The 23,462-nt window shown below is 48.1% G+C and overlaps 1 protein-coding gene across 6 annotated transcripts in view; it reads right to left on the bottom strand.

Moving 5' to 3' along the window:
* Positions 1-3,546: 3,546 nt before the first annotated feature.
* LOC140846885 (anthrax toxin receptor-like) overlaps positions 3,547-23,462 on the bottom strand; it is a 58,686-nt gene continuing 38,770 nt past the window's right edge. For 4 of the 6 annotated variants that reach the window (XM_073225061.1, XM_073225060.1, XM_073225058.1 and 1 more), the window contains 9 exons: positions 23,384-23,452; positions 22,933-23,013; positions 22,786-22,846; positions 18,356-18,448; positions 17,531-17,600; positions 16,870-16,960; positions 15,172-15,390; positions 12,856-12,930; positions 3,547-9,829 (listed from right to left, as the gene is read on the bottom strand). In XM_073225061.1, coding sequence (XP_073081162.1) covers positions 9,698-9,829; positions 12,856-12,930; positions 15,172-15,390; positions 16,870-16,960; positions 17,531-17,600; positions 18,356-18,448; positions 22,786-22,846; positions 22,933-23,013; positions 23,384-23,452 — 891 coding nt within the window. In that variant the 3' untranslated portion in view covers positions 3,547-9,697. The remainder of the gene's footprint in view (positions 9,830-12,855; positions 12,931-15,171; positions 15,391-16,869; positions 16,961-17,530; positions 17,601-18,355; positions 18,449-22,785; positions 22,847-22,932; positions 23,014-23,383; positions 23,453-23,462) is intronic. The other 2 variants (XR_012126381.1, XM_073225057.1) reach the window with 2 other exon arrangements.

Below are 23,462 nucleotides of genomic sequence, written 5' to 3' on the forward strand. Positions count from 1 at the left end.
CCCTTAAAGATACAGTGTTCAGTATCATTGAAAAATGGTCATCTGCAACACACACCCCCTATCATTCCTACCTCGTTAGGAAGACCTTACTTCACAGAGACTGTGATTTATAGGGAGCAGCACTTTATTTGTCTCTGGAAACCCAAGTTCTTTTTGACTCCTCTTTTTGTTCAAAAGCAATCTGATTGGATCACAGAAGGCCACCAAGTGAGACCCAACACTGCACTTTCTAAAGAAGAATTGATCCTGATCACTTACTTTGGGCAAGAAGATTCGACCTTCTAGATGCTATTCTATTCTGAGGAGCCTGCTTAGAGGAGACTTGCCAGGAGGGAGACAGCATCTCAGATCTGAAGTAGACAATAGGGATGTGGAAGAATATATACATTCATAGTGATTAAGAAATGTATTTAGCCTGTAATGTCTATTTTCAATTGAAATTTGATAATTCATTTTTTCTGTTGTGGAAGTGTAAATACTGTAAATTATAGGGAAGTAAATGAAAATCCACGAATAAACAGTTTGAATTTCCCTTGTGTTGAAGGAAGTTGATATACCTTTTCTTGCCAAGAGAATGAAAAAAATCAAGTTGAGATGATATTTGGATTTTAAGGAAGGAAGCTTCTTTCTGTCAGTTTCCCATTGTTAGATTTATGTGAATTGGTTAGCATTTCACTGCACATGCTGAGGACCTCCAGACAACCACAGACTGAATCTTGACAAAAACAGAGAAGTGTCTGCTTTGTTACATATCGCATTGCAACTTGAATTTGTTGCTGGCTCTCAAGAATCTCAATATGTTTTTAAAAATTCTAACTTATTTGATTAAAGCTCAGATGGATAGGTCCTTTTTATTAAGTGACTTCTGTTACCAGCCTTTCGGTGGCATTTTAAAAACAAGGCTGAGATGAAGTTGGCCCATTCTGACATGCATCCTTTCTTATCTCTTTTCTAGCACTAAAGGCTCTAAAGAGAGAGAGAGAACTCAGAAATCACACTAAAGTTGTCTCTAGCCTGAATCTTGATCAGTTTGACAAAACTTCCTCCCTTTAAAAAGTGATAAATATAAACTGCCTGTGGTATAGTTATGTCTCCAGTCGCTGAATCCAATCCCTTTTCTTATTTTACAAAGGTGAGAGATTTCAGATTCACCTGTGTACTACCTGCCCCAAACTCTGGACCGGAGGCATTTCTGGATGGATGCCACAGTTATGGATAGAGGCTGTAACTGTCAAAATAGGAAAACTCAAAAACCTCAGACCCAAGAAAGACCTTAGAGCTGACCAAACAGAATTTGTCATCATGGACATGAATGATGTTGAACAGAAAAACATTTACAAGTGCTCTGTGATTGCACTGATGTTTAATCACTTCCATTTAGGAGGGGAAATATACTTCAATATATATTTTAATATGATGTACTAATACGCAGTGGCTCATTGTTTTCCTATAGAATTTGTAAAATGTGGGGTTTAATCTCTTAAAAATCTTTAGGCAACCTAAGACAGGCACAGTCGCAGGGGGGCCATCAGGTGAGAAATTGGGGATCAACAGAGGTGAGGCTCAGAACCTCACCCCCCCCCCCCGTTTTGAGAGAAATCTTCTGCATCCGTGGATGTTTTGTTGCCCTTGTCTAGCCTGGATTAATACTTAGTCTATAGGCACAGACCTGATCATCTACATTTGCCCTCTTACAGCACTAAATCATGTTTTCTACCTTTATCTTGCATCTACCTACCACTTTAGCATTTCATTAAAAAAAAGGGGGGAGAAATGTGGGATTCACATATAAATCAAGTATAAGAATCAAATGAATAATCATATCTGACTTGATTGTTTATAGTTCATGATGCGTGATCAAAACTGAAAGTTTCTGTGATGACTGCCCTTGCACTGTTCACCATGTAAGAACTTACTCACTATGTAAGAACTTGTTCACCATCTAAGAACTTGTTCGTTATGCTTCAGAAGATTGGAGACTGTTGAGAATTAGGCTTGGGGTTGATTAATGATTGTGCATTGAGTCCCCCTATACAGAATTTTATTGTTGTTAACAACCATTTGATCAATAAATATGAGAGATGCCCTCTCAAAAGACTAAATAAATAAATAAACAAAATATTTTCTTAAAAAAATCTTTAGGTGGTCTGTTTTTCCATTGTGTTTGTGTGTCTGTATGAATTGAGTTGTTAAATATGTTTAAACTATGTACTTAAGAGTCCCAAGTGTTCTGCATTGGAACCACTGTAAGGAACTTCTGCTTTTTATGTTTTATAATTTTTTAATTATAAGACTCTTTTTATTTTTTTTTATATGTTTTATAATTTTTTAATTATAAGTAAAGACTCTATCAGAATACTTAACATTCAAGCTGGACCATGAAAAAAAATATTAAGTTTTATTCTTTGAGGGGCTTGGAGTGAAAACATTGCTTAAGTATTAAAACTGTTCTTGGTATCTGGACTCAATATGAATAATTGGAAGTTTTTAACCTGAAATGAATGACCCCTTTGGATCACCTAGTTTAACCCTCTCATTTTACATATTAGGAAACTGATAAGCTTCTTAGTAGCAGAGCCAGGATACAAAAATACAGGTTTCCTACTTACTATTACAGTTGACAGTTACTGTACACCAATCAGGTACTGAGTAAATGCTTTATGTCATTTTCACAACAACCCAGTCCAGTGATCTTGAATCTTCCAAAAACAGATTTTTCCTTTATGGCATTTTTGTCTTATACATTTTAAATTAATTTGAGCACAAATTTTAGAATGGGCTCACCATGCATTGGCTGAACATTAAGACCCTGCATAGTCTGATCAAAGCCTGTTACCCAACACATATATCCCATCACATTCATACTATCCCAGTGAAATCATATTCATTCATGTATCTTGGAACTTTCATTTATTTTTAACAACTTAAATCACCTTGTTCCTCTCCAAAACAGTCCACAGTAAATAGGAATTAAAATTTCATAAGTTTGTGTCCATACTAAGCGACTTAACTGTTTGAAGCTCATTTTCTTACTATACTACTGTTATATGTGGTATTTATCTTCAGCTCAGCATTGATAATACTTAGCATCGACTTCTCTTTTGCTTAACTTCCACATTTTTTCTTTTCCCAAATGACTTTTTTCTTATTGAAATTTCTTTTTAGTTCTATACAGTTCTTTGCTGTTTATATGCAGAAGTGAATTAGCAGGTATATCTAAATAGAGATAACACTTTTTAAATATGTTTTTAGTGCAAAATAGTGTATCTTTATCAAGTACTCCAAATCCTATTTGATTATAAGCCACTAATGGGAGGACTGTATCTTGTTTTTATTATAAATCTCTACTTTCAGTAGCATTTCTTTGCTGTTAGGTACTCAACAAAAGTTGATTATAGTTACATGTAATGTGAATAAATTAATTTTGTCTTCATTATTTTAATCTGTGATCATCATAAAACTAGTCTGAAATTTCACTTTGCTAAGAAAAAAGGCAACAAATTCAGGGAGATTTTAAATATAAAAAAGAATTTGCTGTCTGTCATCTTCAAATTTTTAAGCACAACCATTTATTTAAATTGAAATACATGTTCTTCCCTTAATTATACATGTAATTCTCTTAACAGTTAGTGAAAACAGATTTCCTCAGGACCTCCACTGGAAAATGTTTTATTTTAATGCTTGATGGTTCGAAAAATTAGGGGAGTCTTCAATTCTCTTCTCCTTAATGAAACCATGACTCTTTAAGAATGATTACCAAATATATACCATTTTTAATGCCAGGTAATGTGGATGAAAGACTGAACCTGGATTCTAAAGACCTTTATCCACTTTGGGTTCTACTTCTGGAAGAGTGGTATTATAAGCAAGTCCTTCTGCTTCTCCTGGTTTCCATTATTCCATTTCCTTTAAAAGATGAGGTGATTAAACTCTTGAATCTTAACTTGCATTTACTTGAAGGAGGCCATTATACTTTATGTCCTGTGAAAACATTAGGATTTTTTAAAATTTTTATTGGGATTTGTGTTTTCCTGTATTTAATTAGTATCTCACATTTCAAGATCAGGAAAGGCTTATTCAGGCCTTAAAGTATAATACAAACTTTATATGGCTGGAGGTCTTACACAGAAACCTTCCTTCCGAGTAGCAGATTCATCTGCCTTCAGACAACTCTGAGCATGTTACTCCTATTCTAACCTTCAAATGACCCTTTATACACACGAATACTGTATCTAAGACCCGTCAATCTGACTCCAACCTGTTTTTCTAACCTCTGCATTTCACCGCATACCTGCATTCCACCTCCTTGCAAATGTATGGCTCCACTTATTTTTCTGGAGATGCTCTTCACTTGGCTGCTTCTCATGCAGTGTTCCTGCTGTGCTTCTGCCCAACTTTCCTCCCACTGCCACCACTCATTCTTCATTTTCATTGTTTAAATCCTACTTTAATATGTAGAATGATCTCTGAAGACTTCAACATTTCTACACCTCCACGTCTCATTCCTTGTCCCACTGTGGCTGTATTTCTGTATGTGGTATGCCTGCTGCTCCTATACAGAATGAGCTGCTTGCAAGGAAGGACCATGTAACACATCTTGGTTCCTCTTATAAACTTCAAATAGAGGCCAATTAGGTATTCGTTGAATTCAGAGACGTTTTGGGGGATGGAGAGAGAAAAACATTTGTGCACACATGATTAAGTCGTTATGTTGTTTCTCTGTTACTTTCAGAATAATTATGTTGGGTCAGTAACACGATTTCATGAGATTCTTTATCATGTTAAGTGCTTACCTGCATTTTCAAAAGACTGTGTTTCAACATATGCAATTATAATTTTTTGAGAAGTACTCATCAGTTTAACAGCTATTCCACAAAAGTCTAGAATTTGGTAGTTCTAAATAATACAAAATATTTGATTAGTTGATTAATAATGATTAATAAGTAAGTGATGAGTTTGTATTCTCCATTTTAGAGTGTGTATGGAAATTGTATCACTATTTTGGCCTTCATCAACACCCTACAAATGCACATTTTACCCACTCAAGTATTTTATTATTTCTGAATTTTGAAGAATACATGATTATTTTTCTCTCCCCATACATTACCCTCAACAGGCTGCTGTGATTGTCAACAGTAGCAGGAGCCACTTTGAAGGTTTGATAAAAGCAGATGAAGATGCTTAAAGATGTCTGTTTGCTGAAAATATCTGGTAACAGGAATATATGTGAGTAAATATAGTGTGTTATTTTGCTTTTTAAAATAAATGTTTTAAAACATCTAATTGGTTGTTAAGGGTTTTGTTTTCTGTTGCATTTTTTTAAATGATGGCAAATGTAGAGATGATCTTTAAATCTTAATCTTTTCACAACTGAAATAGAAACAGGCTTAATTTAGGATGTCATATTTGAAAAATTTATATTAGCAAAAAATGCTCATACCTTGTTTCTGTAAATGTACTTATTTATAATAAATCCAGTTCGCTATTAATCCCATTTTCCCTATTAATCCAGTTTTGCTCTGACTAAAAGAAATAGATAACTAATAATTAGAGTGGTGAACATGTTCACTGGCTGAGGATAGAACAGGAAAATAAAATGGAGTTTTTTAAACACTGACAAATTATTCTCTTTTTTTTTTTAACACCATGTTCTATTTGATTTCCATGATACTATTTATTCCTTCCTGTCACTTATATTTTTTTAGTCTCTATTCACTGTTTCTTTGCTAACAAAAAATAGAATACTGATTACCAGTCCTTTAAATTTTGGTTCTTCAAAGTTCTGTTCTTGACCCTCTTCTCAATTTTTGCTTTTTCTAGGAAGAACCACACATTCTGTGATTTCAGCTACTACATTTAGGTTGGTAATTCCCAAGCATGGAATAGGCTCTCAATAAATAAATGGTGGATCTTACCACTATCTGTTTCTGCTCCTACTCATTTCTCAAACATTAGTCATGTTTTTTCAATTGCTTACTGTATATTTCCACCAAGATGACCCACAGTCTTTGTGAGCTCAAATTCCCCAACATTAAATCAGTATATTTTGTCTGAATCCTTCCTATTTTGCTTGTAAAATCTGCTCTTCCTCCAGGATTCTGTGTTGCACTGCACACCCACTATTGCAGCCAAGAAATCACAGGTCATCCTTGACTTCCCATTTCTTTCCTTATTATCAAAATGCTTAAATCCTTTTATAAAAAAGAAACTACAGACTAATGTATCTTATGAACATAGATGCAAAAATCCATGAGCACCACTTCATACTCATCAGGATGACTGTTATTAAAAAAAGGATTAATAATAAGTGTTTGTGAGGATGTGGAGAAATTAGAACCCTTGTGATTGCTGGTGAGAATATAAAATGGCTAAACTACTAAATGAAACAGTATGGAGGTTCCTCAAAAAAATAAGCATAGAATTATCATATGATCCAGCAATTCCCCTTCTAGGTATATACCCAAAGAATTGAAGCAAGGACTTGAGTAGATATTTGTACACCAATGTCCGTAGGGTTTTTACATAGCCAAAAGTGGAAACAATCCCATTACCCATTGACAGATGAATGTATGAATGGATAAATAAAATGTGGTATGTACACACCAGGTAATATTATTCAGCCTTAAAAAGGAAGGAAATTCTGAGACATGCTACAACATGGATGAATTTTGAAAACATCATGCGAAGTAAAATAAGGCAGACACAAGTGGGCACATATTTTATGATTCTACTTACATGAAATACCTAGAATAATCAAGTTCATAAAAAGAGGAAGCAGAATACTGGTTACCAGGGACTAGAGTGGAAGAGAATGAGAAATTAGTTTTTAATGGGTGCACTTTCAGTTTGGGATGATGAAGAAGTTCTAGAGATGGACAATGGTGATGGCTGCACAACAATGTGAATGTACTTGATGCCACTGAGCTATGCACTTAGAAATTGTTAAAATGGTAAGTCATGAATATTTTACTACCACAAAAAAATATGAAAAAAATGTCCATGGGTACAGATGTGAAAAAATTTAACAAATTGAATTAAGCATTATAAAAAGAATATACCTAAGTGGGTTTTTTTCTTCCAGAAATAAAAGATGGATTCAACATTCAAATATCAGTCACTATAATTCACCTTATTAATGAACAAAAAATCATCTCAATGGAATATGGAAGAGCATATGATAAAATACAATATCTATTCATGACAAAGGTCTCAACAAACTAGGAAATGAAGGGAATTTGCTCAACCTGGTAAAGATCTAAGTAAAACCCATGGCTAACATCAAACTGGTGAAAAACTGATGAATTTCTCCCTAAATCAGGAGCAAGACAAGGCTATCCATTCTCACCATTTCTATTCAAAGCTGTACTGGAGTTCTTCCCCATTATAGAGAGGCAAGAAGAGAAATAAAAGGCATATATATTAGTAAGGAAGGCATAAGACATGATACCATGTAGAAAATCTAAAGGAATCCATAGATGCAGATTTTTTACATGCACGTGTGTGTGTGTGTGTGTGTGTGTGTGTGTGTGTGTGTGTGTGTGTGTAGTTCTATGCAATTTTATCACCTTTGTGAGCATCTGTAATCACCACCACATTCAAGATCCAGAACAGTCTGATCACGAGGCTGGGTTCCCTGGAAGTAGCTTGAATGGACTCACCAACTTACTGAATTCTCATCAAAATTCTGAAAAAGAGCAGACGCCATTTGCTGCTGGCATCTCCATGAGTTGATGAAGCAGATGAATTGGCCCAGCTATGCTGGCTAGAAGGAAAGCCTGACTCTGATGTGGCCCAATGGTTAAAAAAATGTTTGTTGCATCTAGTGGAAAAGACAATGTGGGCTGTAGCCCTTCAGCAGGGCCTGGACTGATGAGCCCAGCTGGAGTGCACTGTCTGCTCTAAAAGGGATTTAACACCAAGGGAAACAAAAGCAAAAATGAACACATGGAACTACAGCAAGCTAAAAAGATTCTGTACAGCAAAGGACACCATCACCAGAACAGAAAGGCATCCTACAGTATGGGAGAATATATTTGTAAATGACAGAAGGGGTTAACATCCAAAATATATAAAGAACTCACATGCCTCATCAAACAAAAGCAAATAACCCAATTAAAAAATGAGGAAAGGATCTGAACAGACACTTCTCCAAAGAAGAAATCCAGATGGCCAGCAGGCACATGAAAAGATGCTCCACATTGCTCACTATGAGAGAAATGCAAATTAAAACCACAATGAGGTATCACCTCACACCAGTTAGGATGGCCACCACAGAAAAGACTAAGAAGAAGAAATGCTGGTGAGGATGCGGAGAAAGGGGACCTCCTACACTGCTTGTGGGGATGTAAGCTAGTTCAATGACTGTGGAAAGCAATATGGAGGTTCCTCAATAAACTAAAAATATAAATATCCCACTTCTAGAAATTTTCCCAAAGAAAACAAGTTCTCAGATTCAAAAAGAGATACGCACGCCTACGTTTATCACAGCACTATTTACAATAGCCAAGATGTGGAAGCATCGTGTCCACCAGTAGATGAATGGATAAAGAAGAGGTGGTACATATACACAATGGAATATTATTCAGCCATGAGAAAGAAGCAAATCCTACCATTTGCACCAACATGGATGGAGTTGGAGGATATTATGCTCAGTGAAATAAGCCAGGCGGAGGACAAGTACCAAATGATTTCCCTCATCTGTGGGGCATAACAACGAAACAAAACTGAAGGAACAAAATAGCAGCAGACTCACAGCTCCAAGAAGGGACTAGTGGTTACCAAAGGGGAGGGGTGGGGGCGGGTGGATGGGGAGGGAGGGAGATGATTGAGGGCTATCATGATTGGCACACGTAGTGTGGGGGGGATCATGGGGTAGACAGTGAAGCACAGACAAGGCAAATAGTGACTCTGTGGCATCTTACTACACTGACAGCCAGTGACGGCAATGGAGTATAGGGGGGACTCGATAATAGGGGTGAATGTAGTAACCACACTGTTTTTCATGTGAAACCTTCATAAGAGTGTATGTATCAATCATACCTTCATAAAAATATAAAATAAAATAAATAAAAGGGACTTACACCAAGTCCCACTGCAACATGGGATGATACCTCAAGTGGCAGGTAACAAATCCTACCATTTGCAACAACATGGAGGAGCTAGAGGGTGTTATGCTCAGTGAAATAAGCAAGCTAGAGAAAGTAGAAGTATGAAATGATTTCATGCATCTGTGGAGTATAAGAACAAAGCAAGAACTGAAGGAACAAAACAGCAGCAGAATCACAGAACCCAAGAATGGACTAACAGTTGCCAAAGGGAAAGGGACTGGGGAGGATGGGTGGGAAGAGAGGGAGAAGGGGGAAAAGGAGCATTACGATCAGCACACATAATGTAGGGGGTGGGCATGGGGAAGGCAGTACATCACAGAGAAGACAAGCAGTGACTCCATAGCATATTACTATGCTGATGGACAGTGACAGTAATGGGGTATGTGGTGCGGACTTGATAATGGGGGGGAATCTAGTAACCACAATGTTGCTCATTTAAGTGTATATGAATCATACCAAAATTTAAAACAATAACACACAAACGAAAAACAATATTGGAGTTTTGGTGCTGTACAGATCGTGTTATGGGGTGAGAGTTGCAGAGTGGCTTTCCAGAGCGTCCAAGCTGCAGCAGGTATGAGTGGCATCATTCATCTGGGCAGGTTGGGCACCCTGGCACCATGAGCAGGTGCTGAGGATGAAGCAATGGCAGCTGGGTTGATGCTGTGTGCGGCAGGATGATCCACGACGGGCGTCAGTAGGGGGACAGCAGAATCACCTGTCTGTGGGGAAGAGGAGAGAGGGAGAAAGTCACTGAGAAGGTCTCCCTCAGCCCAGCCTGGGGTATCAGCACCTGTCTAGGGCCCTTCTCACCTGCGCTGTCGTTTCGCCTTTCTTACAACATGACATAATCACCGTAAGGCACTTCTTTCCCAGTGACCCCGGAATCTACTCCGCAACTTCCAGCGGGGGCTGAAGGCTGTAGTTTCCCTCACTCATGGGGTTGGCCAAGTTCCTTGTCTTCTCAAGCCCACCCTTGTCCTGCTGGCCTGAATCCCACTGATTCCCCTGTCAGGTCTACCTAGGGGCACCATGGAGCGTGCTAACATCAGGCTTCCGAGAACCTGTCTTTCCTGCATCAAGCCTCAGAGCACACTCTGCCCATATCCTGTCCTAGGCTCCTCCGTCTCTGGCAGAAAGTCCACTCTCACCTTCCTGTGTATCTACTTCCTGGCCAGGCCCTTGGCCTCCCTTCTCAGACCTACTCGAATGTCTCCTCTCCCCTAGGCACCTGGCTCTGATCCACCCTATTGCAGGCCTCACAAAATCACCTTCCCCGAGAAGCAGCTCCTGCCAGCTGCCACCTTCAGCTGTGCTTCCCCTCTGCCTGGGAATCCAGCTCCAGGGCCCAGCTGCCTTGCTAGACTCCTCACCGCCAAGCCCCTCACTGGTCACCAGCCTGGCCTGCATGCATGCAAAGCCTGTGACCCTGCCCTGTGTGTCCCTAAGTTCCCACTCTGCCCCTGGTGCTTTTCCGCTTGAGAGCTGTCCACTCCCCTGGCCTAGCCCCTGACTTTTCTGCGAGAGCAGAACAAACAAGGCTGCATATGTTAGTGCATGAAAGGCCACAAGGGGCCCGGTGACACCCCGACCTCTCAAGCCCACTGCACATTTGCAGACTCTACTCACCCCCCCCACTACCTTGTCCGTCATGCCACATTCCTAAGGCCAAACTGGGGCACTCTGGCCCTACAGCCCCAGAACACTGGACCTGGATCTCCCTTCTCAGCACTGACGTCAGCCTTCTTGTGCCCACGGGGAGGTCCCAAAGAGATTAACTGTTTCTCTTGGGCATATTCTTAACTGTCTATTTTTTCAAGTCAACTTCAGAATCATTCTGATCAAATTCCCTAAATGTGTGTAAGCAACAACTTATACAATGACACCCATTTTGTCTAAAAAGGACCTCGAGAGGGGGTGGCATGGGTCACGCTTGCTGGGAGCCCTTCTGTTGCCTGGGGCGCCCATTCAGTGAGAGGGTAAGATTCCATCCTGAACCTGACTCTCATGATGGATCCACGAGGGTCGTTTCCCATGAACTGTGGGCCGCCGTGGGCTCAGGCAATGGGGAAGAGAATCGCGCACGCGCGCGCGCGCGTGTGTGTGTGTGTGTGTGTGTGTGTGTCTAGGAGGGTGTGTGTGTGTGTGTGTGTGTCTAGGAGGGTGTGTGTGTGTGTGTGTGTGTGTCTAGGAGGGATGCTCTATAAGGGAGCATTAGGAGAGAAACTCCTCTGGGATTTGAAGGCAGTGGGGCAGAGACACAGCCTGTTTGCCAGAGCAGAAGTGAACAAGGCTGCCGCTGTTAGTAGGTACAAGGCCACAAGGCCACTCCTTGGTAACATGCCCCCAGGCACACTGGGCTGGCTGGCTGGCACTGAGATCAGGCTGGGATGGGGCCCTTCCTGCTCTGCAGAAACTGCAGGGCCCAGTGACACCGAAGCCTCTCAGCCCATCATTACCTTGAGGCCTAGACTCTAACACTGAAGGCTTAAAGAGCAGGAGCCAAAACCCCAGCACCTGTGAGAGGGTCCGGATGTCCAGCTGGAACACTACAGTCCTGGGGTCTCTAGTGCTGTGGCAGGGGAGATGGGGGGAGCCCATGCACAGGGCACAGCTCTCCTCAGCACGAGCTCAGTTCATTTAAGAAATCCTGTGTGCTGCCACGTACTGTTGGGGTGACCTCGCCCACTTTCCTGACCTCTGGGAAAGAAGTGATCACCTGGGGCTCACAGCACTGCTGGGACGACTTCAGAGGTGGTCCTGAGGGGCCTGGCCAATCCCTGGGCAGCTGTACATGCCCAGAACCCATCACTCTGCTACCCTCCTCGCCTGAGCTGGGCCCTTGGAAAGGTGACCATTTCAGACAGTTGCTCAGGGTCCACACCCTCACCTTGCTGGGCACGAAGGCCATCCTAGCAGCTTGCTCTTCTCCACCCTCTGGTCGCTTGCCTCCCCTTGCTTGAACTCTCTATCTGGCCCTGTTGTACCTGCCCCTGTCCCTGCATGGTGTCTCCGGGTTGTGACTCCACTGGTCAGAACCTAGAGCCCACCTTCCACAGGAGACCTGAACCTCTGATGCCAGGCAGTGGCCCTGCTGGTCTCATCAGCCATGTGCAGAGGCTTCTGGGGCTTCCCAGAACTTCTTCCTGGGGGATGGGGGTCCTTCAGGCCCCTCCTCCAGGTGCCTGTCACCCTTTCCCAGTGGGTCACAGGGACCCTGCAGTTCTCTCCCTCACTCTGCGGAGGGGACCTCTGCAAGAGCAGCAGCTGGCACTCACATTTCCGGGGAGTGTTAATGGCAGAAAGAACTTGGCACAGACCTTCCCCGGCTGTCCCTGCCCTGTGCGGGCTCGTGCCGTTCAGTTTGTTCTCCCCGATCCAACTGAGGGCCACTGAAGCCCAACCTTTGCTGGGGCGGACGACACGCTCTGCCAGAACCGCGGACTGGCACCTGTCGGGCAGCCACCCGCACCCAGAAGCCTGCGCCCGTGCCAAGGGGGAGCCCCGGGGGCTGGGACCAGCCTGGTTGGGGGGGAATATGAGCCCTCGTGCCTTTTCTCTCTCCCAGGCCTCTAGGCCGGGACGGTGTCTTGTACTGTGGCGCCAGGTGATCGAAGCCCAGCACCCATAACCTCACCACCACAGAAGCCCGGCCTTCTGGGCCCGTGTCTGTGGGGCAGGAGCCGGCTGCCCCTGTCCTCCCTCAGCCCAGCCTGGGGTATCAGCACCTGTCTAGGGCCCTTCTCACCTGCGCTGTCGTTTCGCCTTTCTTACAACACGACATAATCACCGTAAGGCACTTCTTTCCCAGTGACCCCGGAATCTAGAAAGGGAAAACAGTGTCTGCTTCCTTGCAGGCAGCTCCTGGGGCAGGGACGCTGTAGCTGCTGCCCTGCACCTGTCACTTCCTGGCCACTCCGCAATGTTTGCTGGCAGAACTCAAGGACCAAGGAGTCGCACCCTGTCCCTTAGGAGAGAGCCGTCCTAGGGAAAAGCCAGCAAGCTCTTAGTTTGCAAATAAGGCTGTTCCCCAAAAGGGCAAGAAATTCTGTCACATCCCCTTCACTCCCTGAGGCAGCTCCCTTAGACAGACCTGGTCCTGGGAGTCTGTGACTTAGAGGGTGGCCAGGGTTTGCAAGGACAGGGCTGTGCTCACGTGACCCTGGTAGATTGGTCTCCCCAGGCCACCTGCGTCCATACAGCGTTCTGACCCGGACAGGGAGGCCCACCTTCCACTAACCCCAGGCCCTCATTTCCTGCCCCGGGACACCCACCTGAGGTGAGCCATGCCTGCTCACCTGATACTTGGGCTCTGTGCACACCTGGGCTGTGCCTCCCTCACAGCCTAATGCACATAAGATGCCCTCCACTCTCCCTAGCCCTGCTGCCCTGAAAGGCCAACCCTACCAGAGCCCCTCTCTCAGTCAGGATTCAGGGATGAAGGCCTGTGAAATGCAGCGCCACATACATGAGAGCCCAGAGGAGGGGACCAGGTCGTGAAACCCAAGCCTCTTAACCATAACTCAGCGAGTCCTATGGAAGAGCCTCCTACACACAGGCCCTTGGGGACTGAACAAATGCCTCTTTGTTTCAGTGGGAATCATAGCAGTTGTTGAAACAGGCCCGAGTTGCTAATTCAGTGACAGAGGCCTTTGGTCAGGCTCTGATGGGAGCACGAGAAGGGTGTCCTCTGTGTGTCACTGTGAGTCCCACATCTTACAGGGGGCCCCTCTCTCTCTGCTCAGGGCATGAGAGCTGCAGGGTGCGGGGGGATCTCCCTAGGCTGAGGGGGACCTCATTGTGAAGGCCAGTGTGCCCTCAGGCTCTGGCAACACCACAACCAAACATGACCTACCGTGTCTGGTTTTGGTGGCGGCTTCTGGGAAATAGAAAGATGGAGTGCTAAACACAGGGTGAGAAGGGCTCTGGCTCAGCCATGCACCCAGGAGGGGACCTGCTCTGCAGCACAGGGACAGAACAGGGCTTTGGGTGTCCATCTGGGTGCTCGCTGCGTGCGGGTCTGTGGCCAGCTGGCTCCACCTGCCTGAGCTGAGCCCACACTTCCCTGTGCGTCCCGGGGGGGACATTCAGCCTGGGATGCCTGGTGCTGGTACAGGCGTCTAACCAGGTGGTTTTCATCAGCAGCCTTTAGGTCGTATGAAGACAAGAGCTCCTCCCCTTCCCCTCCTGCTCCTCCCTCCCCTTCCTTCGCACACCCTGAACCGCCCCTGTGCCCAGAACTCAGGGAAATCCACCCAGCACCCTGGCTTCCTGTCCTCATGCTCCCACTTTGCAGATCTCAGACCTGCAGGTGTCTTGCTGGTGCTGCCCTCTCACACCTCTGGGGGTCCCTCCCCCAGAGCCCCCACACCTGTCCTGGGGAGCCAAGCTAGCCAGGCCTCTGCGCCCGTCCTCCCCGGGGCCCGCCTCTGCCCTTTGCTGTTGCTCTCATTAGGCAGGACACTGGCCACATGCCATGAAGGTGACATTTTTTCCCCCAGTACCCCAGGGACCGAGGCCAGTCGAGACAGCAGACCTGGAGCTGCCATGGCAGGACTGGGGCCACTTCATTTCTGCCCCCTGCCCAGCACGGGGCCCAGCACAACATGGTCCTGAGTAGTGACTGGGAGGGAAGGACAGGGCTCCAGAGATGGGCAGAGGCCATGTCTGTTTGTAAAGGCACAGCTGCCCCCGAGGAGAGCAATCCTGGGGCACCTGGCCCTCCCTGTGGGGTCATCATTGCAGGAGGAATCTGTGTTTTCTCCAATCCACAGTAGAGGTCTCTCCCTGGCCTTTGTCCCTTTGAGTCCTTCAGAAGCCTGAGTCAGGGCCTGGGGTCACTTCTCCTCAGGGGGAGGGAAGCCTGAGGCACAAAGCTCCTTAGAGGCCAGGCTGTGTGCCCAGGAATGGGAGGGCAGCTCTGAGCCTCCATATGCTCAGCTGATGACCTCGGAACTGATGGGACCTTCCCACAGGCGGAATTCTGGGGCAGCCAGGAATCCCGATACTTTGGGGGGCTGGGGAGGGCCTGGGCCACAGGGCTGTGTAGTCAGGGGTCACTCACACATGCAGTGCACCGTCGCCTGATACAACACCAGAGCAGCACAAGAAAGGGCAGCACCATGAGAGGCACAGCCCAGTAGAGAGTTTTGATACTGAGGACTGGACTGGAAGACTTTTCATCCGGGTAAATATGTCGTATGACACCCGGCACAGCATGTGGAAGGGTATGTCGTTGGGCAGCTGGTGATACGGCATCCAGTAGGGCAGGTGGGGTCCTCTCCTGAAGAAAGCACACACGTTAAGTCCTCGGTGCACCTGAGGTGCCTATCACTTGGCATCCCACCCCACACCTCCAAATCCACCTTTACACTCAGACTGTCCCACTCTGAGAGGGCCCAGCAGGCCAAGGAGCCCAGGGCTGGATCCTCAGGGCCCCTGAAGAGCCCTGGGCCACAGACCCTGCACAGAGGCTCCGCCTCAGAGCCTTGTCAGGGAGTCCGGCATCCTCTGTGCTGGGAGACAGGCAGCCCCCACTGCACGCCTGGGCTGACAGCACAGGGGCCTGGGGAGGAGCACACCAGTGAAGGCACACAGAGGGTGCAGGGGGCGCTGCTGAGGCCGGGATGAAGGGGTCTGCAGGATGAGGGCAGCACCCTGGGTCTATCTTCCCATAGCCTTGCCCTCACTGCCCCCTTCCACAGAGCCACTCAGACCCTCTGAAACTGCACTTCCACATCTGTAGGAGCGAGTGAGTGGACACCTGTGAGGTTTAGAGTTCATAGCCTGTCCTAGAACAGGGCAGACCCATAACGAATGGGGGCTCCTGTCCTGTTGTTACTCATGGCCAAGGAGAAGCTCACTGCATCTGTGCACTCAGGTGCTGCAAGTGCTGAACCGTTACACCAAGTGAGATGCTTCAGAGAAGTGTGACAGGGACAGGGCGAGACTGACTCAGTGCCCAGGAGGCAGGGCAGAGGAAAGGAGAGGCCAGGCCAAGGCTGGGGGAGAAGCCACTGTGCTGGGAGTAGACACCAGCTGGCTCCTGAGTTCTTTTCCCAATGTGCCTGTTGAAGGGCGGCTGTCACTGGTTGGTACTCCTGATGGGCAAATGGGTCAGTTCTGTCTGCTGATCTGTGAGCAGACACCCAGGGATAAGTATAAACAGACATGCACAGGAGTGTCAGGGCTGTTGGAAGCCAGGCTTGGGGGCAGGGGCTGTACCCACAGCTGGACCGGAGCACCAGTGCTGTGGAAATTCACCTCAACTATGTAGGGCCACAGGTGGTCCCAGCCTCCAGGGCTCCTGGGTCTGGGACCCAAGTTTTGAGGGCCTGGGCTCTAGCTCCCTGCACACAGCCTCCAGCTTACACCCCTCACCTAAGCCAGACCCAGATGGAGCTCTGAACTCCCCACCAGGAGAACCAGGCCAGGGAGGCGGCAAGGTGGGAGTCAGGGGGCCGGTCTCAGCATTGTTCCGGAGTCCGCTTGGAGCTCCAAGTGGTCGGTGTCATGTGCCTTCAGGGTGCACAGCCCCAGACACTTTTACAGAGGGACTCCCAGGGCACTTCTGAGAGTCGGGGCACAGCTCCCCAGTGAAGGGCTAAGGGGCTGTAGTGGCTGTGACGTGCTGCAGGTGCCCAGCTGCACAGGCTGCTTGCTGGGCCTGCCTTGGGCATTGCTCCTGCCTTGTGCTTCCCAGTGTGTCTGTCCATCCAGTGAATGGACTAAGCATAGTCCCAGAGGGAGGCTGCAGTCTTACCGTGGAGGTCACACAGCTCCTCCTGCTGACATCGAAATCGGTCTTGATAAAGGAGAGGCCATTATTCAGGCTGATATCAATGAAGACGGCCCTAAAGCACAGAAAGGGCAGACGGTGACCAGCAGCCCAGATGGCACAGTGCGTACACTTGGCTCAACCTGCAGTCTGACAGTGGTCCTCGTTGTAATGGCTCTGATCAGTGGGCATTCAGGACACCAGAGAGGAGGCAGCACGGGACAGGAGAGCCCACCCCAGGCAAGATGAGGTCAACCTCTGCAATGAAGGCTGAGCAGGCCGTGAGGAGCCCTGCATGGCCCAGATGCCCTCGTGGCCATGGGCTCAGTGGCCAGGCGGGCTGTTTGCTGTCCCCTTCCAAACTCTTTCCTATGACAGGGTATGCTGGCTTGGCCCTGAAAGGCTGCCTGGGCCAAAGGTACCATCCCTGGGGCCCATCCCCTCCTGCATCCTGCCCTCCTTGACAGAACCTGGGTGACAGGGGGTCACAGCCCCTCAGGGGACCACCCACACAGGTGGGTGCAGAGGAAGCTCTGAGCCCTCCCAGAACAGGTGTGAGCAGCTCGGCCAGAGGAGGCACCCCCCCCACCCCCGCTGGTCGCGCCATAGTGCCAAATCTGACCCGTTCCCTGAGCTTTTCACTTACTTGCCCTGATTATTTAACTTCGGTCCTGGGCATGTAATGGAGGTGTCTCGCACAGATACAGCCTCTATTCCTGGAAGAAATTTACATGCAAATAATGTGAATGGACATGTCCCCACATCCCCGTCTTCCCTCCTGTGGCCCTTGGCAAGCAGAGCCCACCCTTTGGCAGATGTCGGCTTCTGTTCTCTGCCTTCCTCAGAGCACCTACCTCACACCAAGTACCGTGCTGCTGACTCAACTGTCAGTTTAGCTACGACCTTCTGAACATTCTTACCCCTTTGTTGGAGCTTATAATGAAAACTAAATGCTAAGTATGGTTATGGGAAAGATTTCTGTGTATTAGTTTGGTATACTGCACCTTTGCTGAATTCAGGCATTAGTTCTGGTAGTTTTGGAGTGGATCCTTTAGGATTTTTTATGGCATCATCTTTCAATCTCAAGTGAACACACCATGCAGGGAGACCTGGCAGAGACTCAGAGCCCTGGGGCTGCCTCGACTTCCCTCCCACAGACTAATGGACTCGAGTCCTTGCCTCTCAAGGGAAGTGAGAGCCCAGGAAAGGGAGGGGGATGCAGCTCTTAGGGCACACCCCACCCCACACCCAGCCAGGGCTGCAGGAGAGGCTGCTCCCAGGTGTGTGATGGTTCTGGGGATCGATTAAGTCCTGGGCACGAGTGGCAGGTGCTCAGGCTCCCAACCAGTTACCCCTTCCACTGTCCATGTTGCTTATTTTTACTGTGTACATAGCAAATGGTCAGCACGGGCTTTGAAGGTCTGGTTTGCTGTGGGACAGCTGTCACTGGAGGAAAGGAGGGGCTACTTACTTGCCGTTTCCTTTCCAAGTCGAAACTGACACACAACTTCATCCTTCTGTATGTTTTTAAAACCTTTTCCAATAACCTTGACTTCATTTGTATCTGCAAGAGTAATATCCAAATGTCTCTGTGAGGAAGCGCTGAGGTATTTTCCTCAGATCACAACTATGGCAGGCCGCCCCCAAAACAGAATCCCCATGAACTCTAGGGAGGAGGCAGCTGTAGCTGAACCAACATCTGGGCAAACCCCTGGCCAAATCCTCTCCTTTTGCTCACTGAGGGCCCACGCTCAGGAGCCTGGGCTGTGCCTAGAGCACTCAGGGGCCCCTCCCCACTTCCCATGACCCACGAAGTCCATCCATTAAAGGCACCCAGCCTAGTTCCCTCTATAGGGGCAAACCCAGCCACAGGTTTCTGCTCTGAAATACCAAGGTGCCCCGAATGGGCACAGGCAGGGACCAGGCAACCCTTACATAACTGAGAGAGGAGCCAACACATCCTGGTGAGTCAGCCCTGTGTCATGTCTGAGCTGTACACGCACACCTAGGGGCCTGGGGACTTTCTGCCACCTGGAGTCAATTCTCTATTGACCCCCCCCCTCTTTCTGGGGGCCTATGGAAGAATGGAAACCAGAGAAGCCAGGCCCATTCTTGTGGAAACAGAATGTGGGGTTTCAATAGGATACGTGGCTTTCCCCAACACCTGGCTGTCAGAGGGTCAGGATCTGCTGTCAGTGCCCAATCCAGGACCATAGAGGATGCCACCTCTGCTCTAGACCCAGCTGAAAAGCTATCACGCAGCTCCTCTGGAACACCCTGGCCTCTGGTTTTCAACTCATGGTGCTGTGACTGCTGAGCCTGAAACCCTAGAGGGGACCTAGCTGGCCTGAGCCTTGTGGGGAAATTTGGCAACAGCCTCTACTCCCGTGTCTGTGACACGCAGGGAGTGTGGCAGCTCCGGGCAGGGCTGAGAGCCCAGAGCATGGCAGGTGCCGGCACCCCTGGGAACGGTGCACAGCGCCCCTCTGCACCATGCGTCGTACCCTGCCTTGTGTCCCTGCTGCCCTTCAGGCCCTGCTCTTGGCCACTTGCCCTCTTGCAGGAACTACAGCTCTCAGGGGTCTGATTTACTCTGGGAATTGTAGGCATGTGGAGCCAGGATGAGGTTTCAGGGTTTTGAGCAGAAGAGATGTTGAGTTAAAGGACTGTGCTCTGCCCAGACAGCTGCTCCTTTTACATTCTACCTGCCCTCACCCTGTTCCTCCAACAGCAAAAACCCCAAGAAGAAAGTGAATCCAAGAGTGAGCACAGCCAGCTTGCAGGGAGCTGTACTTCCCCCGCTACACTCCCGCTGCCCACCAGCTCTGAGGGCGCAGAGGGACCTTCAGTCCCAGGACGGGAGACAGATCCTTTCTGGAAGAGAGGACATTCTTTCTGGGAGAAAAGTTATACACCAGTCTGCCCGGGATCCAAGGATAGGGGGTGGAAGGCAGCTTCCTGGGAAGGCCAGGTGGAGCTTGGCGGTGACAAAGGGTGGCTGACCGCCAGGACTGGCAGGGGCACAGCGGGAGCTGACTGCCCTGGGGCGGCCAGGTAGGGGCTGGGATACCACGTGCTGCCCGGCACAGTCTCGTGGAGAGAATTCCCACACTGCTCACCCACTGTTCACCTGTATGTTCCCTGCCTGCAGCTATTCTACTGCTGGTACTGATCCCAGGAGAACCCTGCCCCATGCCCACAGAGAGGGATGCTTGGGAAGACCCCACAGGGAGGCTTGTAGTAGCATCTCCTTCAGAACAATCTTACTGTTGAACAAGGGAGACTAATTAAATTAATTTGGTCCTTCAATGTAACGGATTGCTGTGCAGATGGCTGGAAAATATTATGTAGTGCATAATCCCAATAATATGGAAATATCCTTTTCAAGTTTACTGAGATAGGTGTGCACACGTGTAATCAAGTTCTCATTATACAGGCATGTAACATATGTATACTCAAGTAGTCACAGCAGTTCTCTCTGGGAGAGAGTGGGATGGGACCAACGGGGACTCTCAACATAGTGGAGGGACAGTGGCTACCCAGGCTGGTGGCAGGAGGGTCCCTTACTGCACAGAAGGCCCTGCAATGGCCAGTCTCATAAGGAAAACAATTCGAGGCCCCTCCTCCAGCATGGCCCCCTGAGGGTGAAAAGCCCCAGCATCCCCAGCAAATACACAGGCAGGATGAATGTCAGACCGCTGTGCCCAGTGCACCAGGCCAGAGCCAGCGTTCAAAGCACGTGGGCCCACCGAGGAGAAGTGCAAAGCAGAGGACTGCCTGGAGGAAATGCCAGGAGGGGAGCTGCTCCCAGGGGCGGGGCTGGAGGCAATTAACTGGGAGGGCATCCAGGGGGGTTTCCTGAGCAGCGCTAAATTCTGTATGTCCGTGGGCTGACTCACACAGGGTCCTGTGCAATTCCCAGCCTTGTCAGATGGCACCGTTACCATTTCTGCATTTCAGAAAGAGAACTCTCAACGATCATTAGTCCCTAGTTTGAGATACACAGACTGAAGGGTTTCATGGGAGGTAGCCTGATGTCGATGTCGGTATTTCACTGTGAGGTGCTTCAGAAATCAGATGGATCATTGAAGGAGAGAGCGAGAGCCAGCAAGGACTGGTTCCACACGTGACCAGACAATATGGTCACACAGGAATTCTGAGGACCAGTTAGCGGAGATGGGGGCTCATCGTACAATTGTTTCCAATGCTGAACATTTTAAGCTTTGCATAACACAAGATTGGAAACAGAAAGCTGCATGATAGAAATAATATCATGGACCGAGCCCAGCAGAAGTCATTGTGCAGCTTGGATGATAAGTGCCTAATGAGAGGCAGAGACCAAAGGCAGAGGGAGGCAGAGGGGGCGGCCCACCAGGAGCAGCTTTGAGGGTGAGACTCCTGTGCGGTGGGCCTCAGAGGATGGGTGGGAAACTGAGGCAGGGCTTACAGTAGCCTAGCTGCCCAACCCCACCTCTGCAGCAAATGAGGTTTAGAGCAGAGGGGTGCTTGCCTTGCAGGGTGTCAGCCAGTGACCTCAGATTCCGTGGTCAGCCTGGGGTGGGTAAGTCCCCTTTCTGAGCACTTGTACCTGTGACAGGCTGGGGCACAGGCTTAGGGGCAGGGAGGAGCCCTTGAGACTCATGCCCAGCCCCTGCCTGCTTCCTCAGGGCAGCCTGTTGAAACGGGTTCTTCTACTTCCTTTGGGGGGCCACGTTTCTGCTTTGTACTTTCAAGTGACTGTCACTCTGTGTAGTGGCCTTTGACAAGAAGGCAGCAGTATAACAGATCAGAGCCAAAACTCTGGGCCACACTGGTAGAGGGCATGTGGCAGGCACCTGTCACTTCATCTTGGCTGCCGTGGGGGATGAATGGTGACTGGCACCCTCACTGGTCACTGACAATTGTGGCTTGTCATGTTAGTCAGATGCCATGGCCTGTGTGTCTGTGCAGACATAATCACAGAAATGAAGATGTCAAACTGGCTGCACAGATGGGCGCTTAACCCAGGAGGAGCAGGGAGGGCCCCCATGTGTGGGGTTGCTAGGCCACCTCCACACTTTGGCAAGCTTTGGGTTCTTCCTACAGAACTGTCACTTCTACCAGATGGTACACCTTTGCCCTGAAAGGCAAGTCCAGGAATTTCACAGGATAAGCATCAGCCTTCCAGATGAGCAAAAGCAGGAGTGGGCACACCTACTCTGCAAGACTCCCGCAGGTCCATGCAGGCCTGTTCCAGCACGATGATGGGGAGTCAGACAGCTGTCCCCAACAGCTGGCTCCGTTGGAAACCATCATCCCAGAGGTCCCTTACCCACTCAAATTACATTTCAAATACTAATCAGACTTGGATTTCTGGGGTGGTTTCTAAATAGTTTGACGTATTGTCCTGGTTATATGTGGTTGGGTCCCATTTGGTAGTGTCATGTAGGTTTTTTAAAACAGTTTTTTATATTTCCTAATTAATCTTTTGGTTGTGAGATTAAAGAAAGTAATTACACTAAACTTATGTGGCAGTCATTTTGCAGTACGGTCACCCAGCCATTGTTAAAGTGATAGGGAGCCCATTACAAACCTGAGCAAAGATGCCGTCACATGCCCATCCCCAGCACACCCCAGGCACCATACCTCACACACACTTACATACGTACCTGACACAAACGTTCTATGGACCCAATGCACATTCCAAACCACAATCCCCCCACAGACAGCACATTCACACACACACAGCATATTACACACATTCACACCACACTCAACACACACACACACACACACACACAGTACACTCAAACACACCGCACAAACTGGAACCACGTACACCACTCCCACCACACACATGGCACATTCACAAAACACACACACACGCACTTCTGTGTTTACAACAGTGACTCCAGTAATTACCTCTGTTGCAGATAGCGGAGAAATCCACAGATGTAATCTGCACACATGCCCTTGCTATGAGCTGAAATAGAGTGAGGCGAGTGGCAGGGTCATGGGAGTGAACGGCGGGGGCATGGCGTGCAGCCCCCTTCATCCACCCTCACTCACTGGGTCAATGATGTCTTCCAGTCCAGGGTATCCACTGTCCACTTGAAACAGATGATCCTCTTCACCAGCAATTTCCAACAGCTGAAAGGGAGAGGAGATGACCTGAGCCCACAGCCAGGGGTGATGACCCAGAGGTCCCCATCCCAGGAGACAGACACCGGGGGCTAGACCCTGGCATCCACCAGCAGCCCACCCTCAGGGGAGGGAAAGCTCTTCCACCCTTGCCTCTGCTGTGCAGGTCTTACACAACACTTGTTATTCATTCTGAACGGCCACCTTGCACATCGTTCAACTCCCTGGGCCCAGTCTAAGTGGAGAGGGCCCCGACCCCACTCCCCAGGCACATTTTGGTGGGTACAGGCCCATCCTCTGGGTGACCCTGAGAGAGCCATCTTTGAAGCTTTCCCCAGCTAGACTCACAAGTGACCCCTCGTTACCTGCTCAGAATTACCTGGGATAGCTGATAATTTTGCACACCCACGAAATACAGAGTTGCCCCCAACTGCTTGGATTTTGCAGCCTGAGAAAGA

This window comes from Manis javanica, chromosome 16 (genome assembly GCF_040802235.1).
Source record: "Manis javanica isolate MJ-LG chromosome 16, MJ_LKY, whole genome shotgun sequence".
Lineage (NCBI taxonomy): Eukaryota > Metazoa > Chordata > Mammalia > Pholidota > Manidae > Manis > Manis javanica.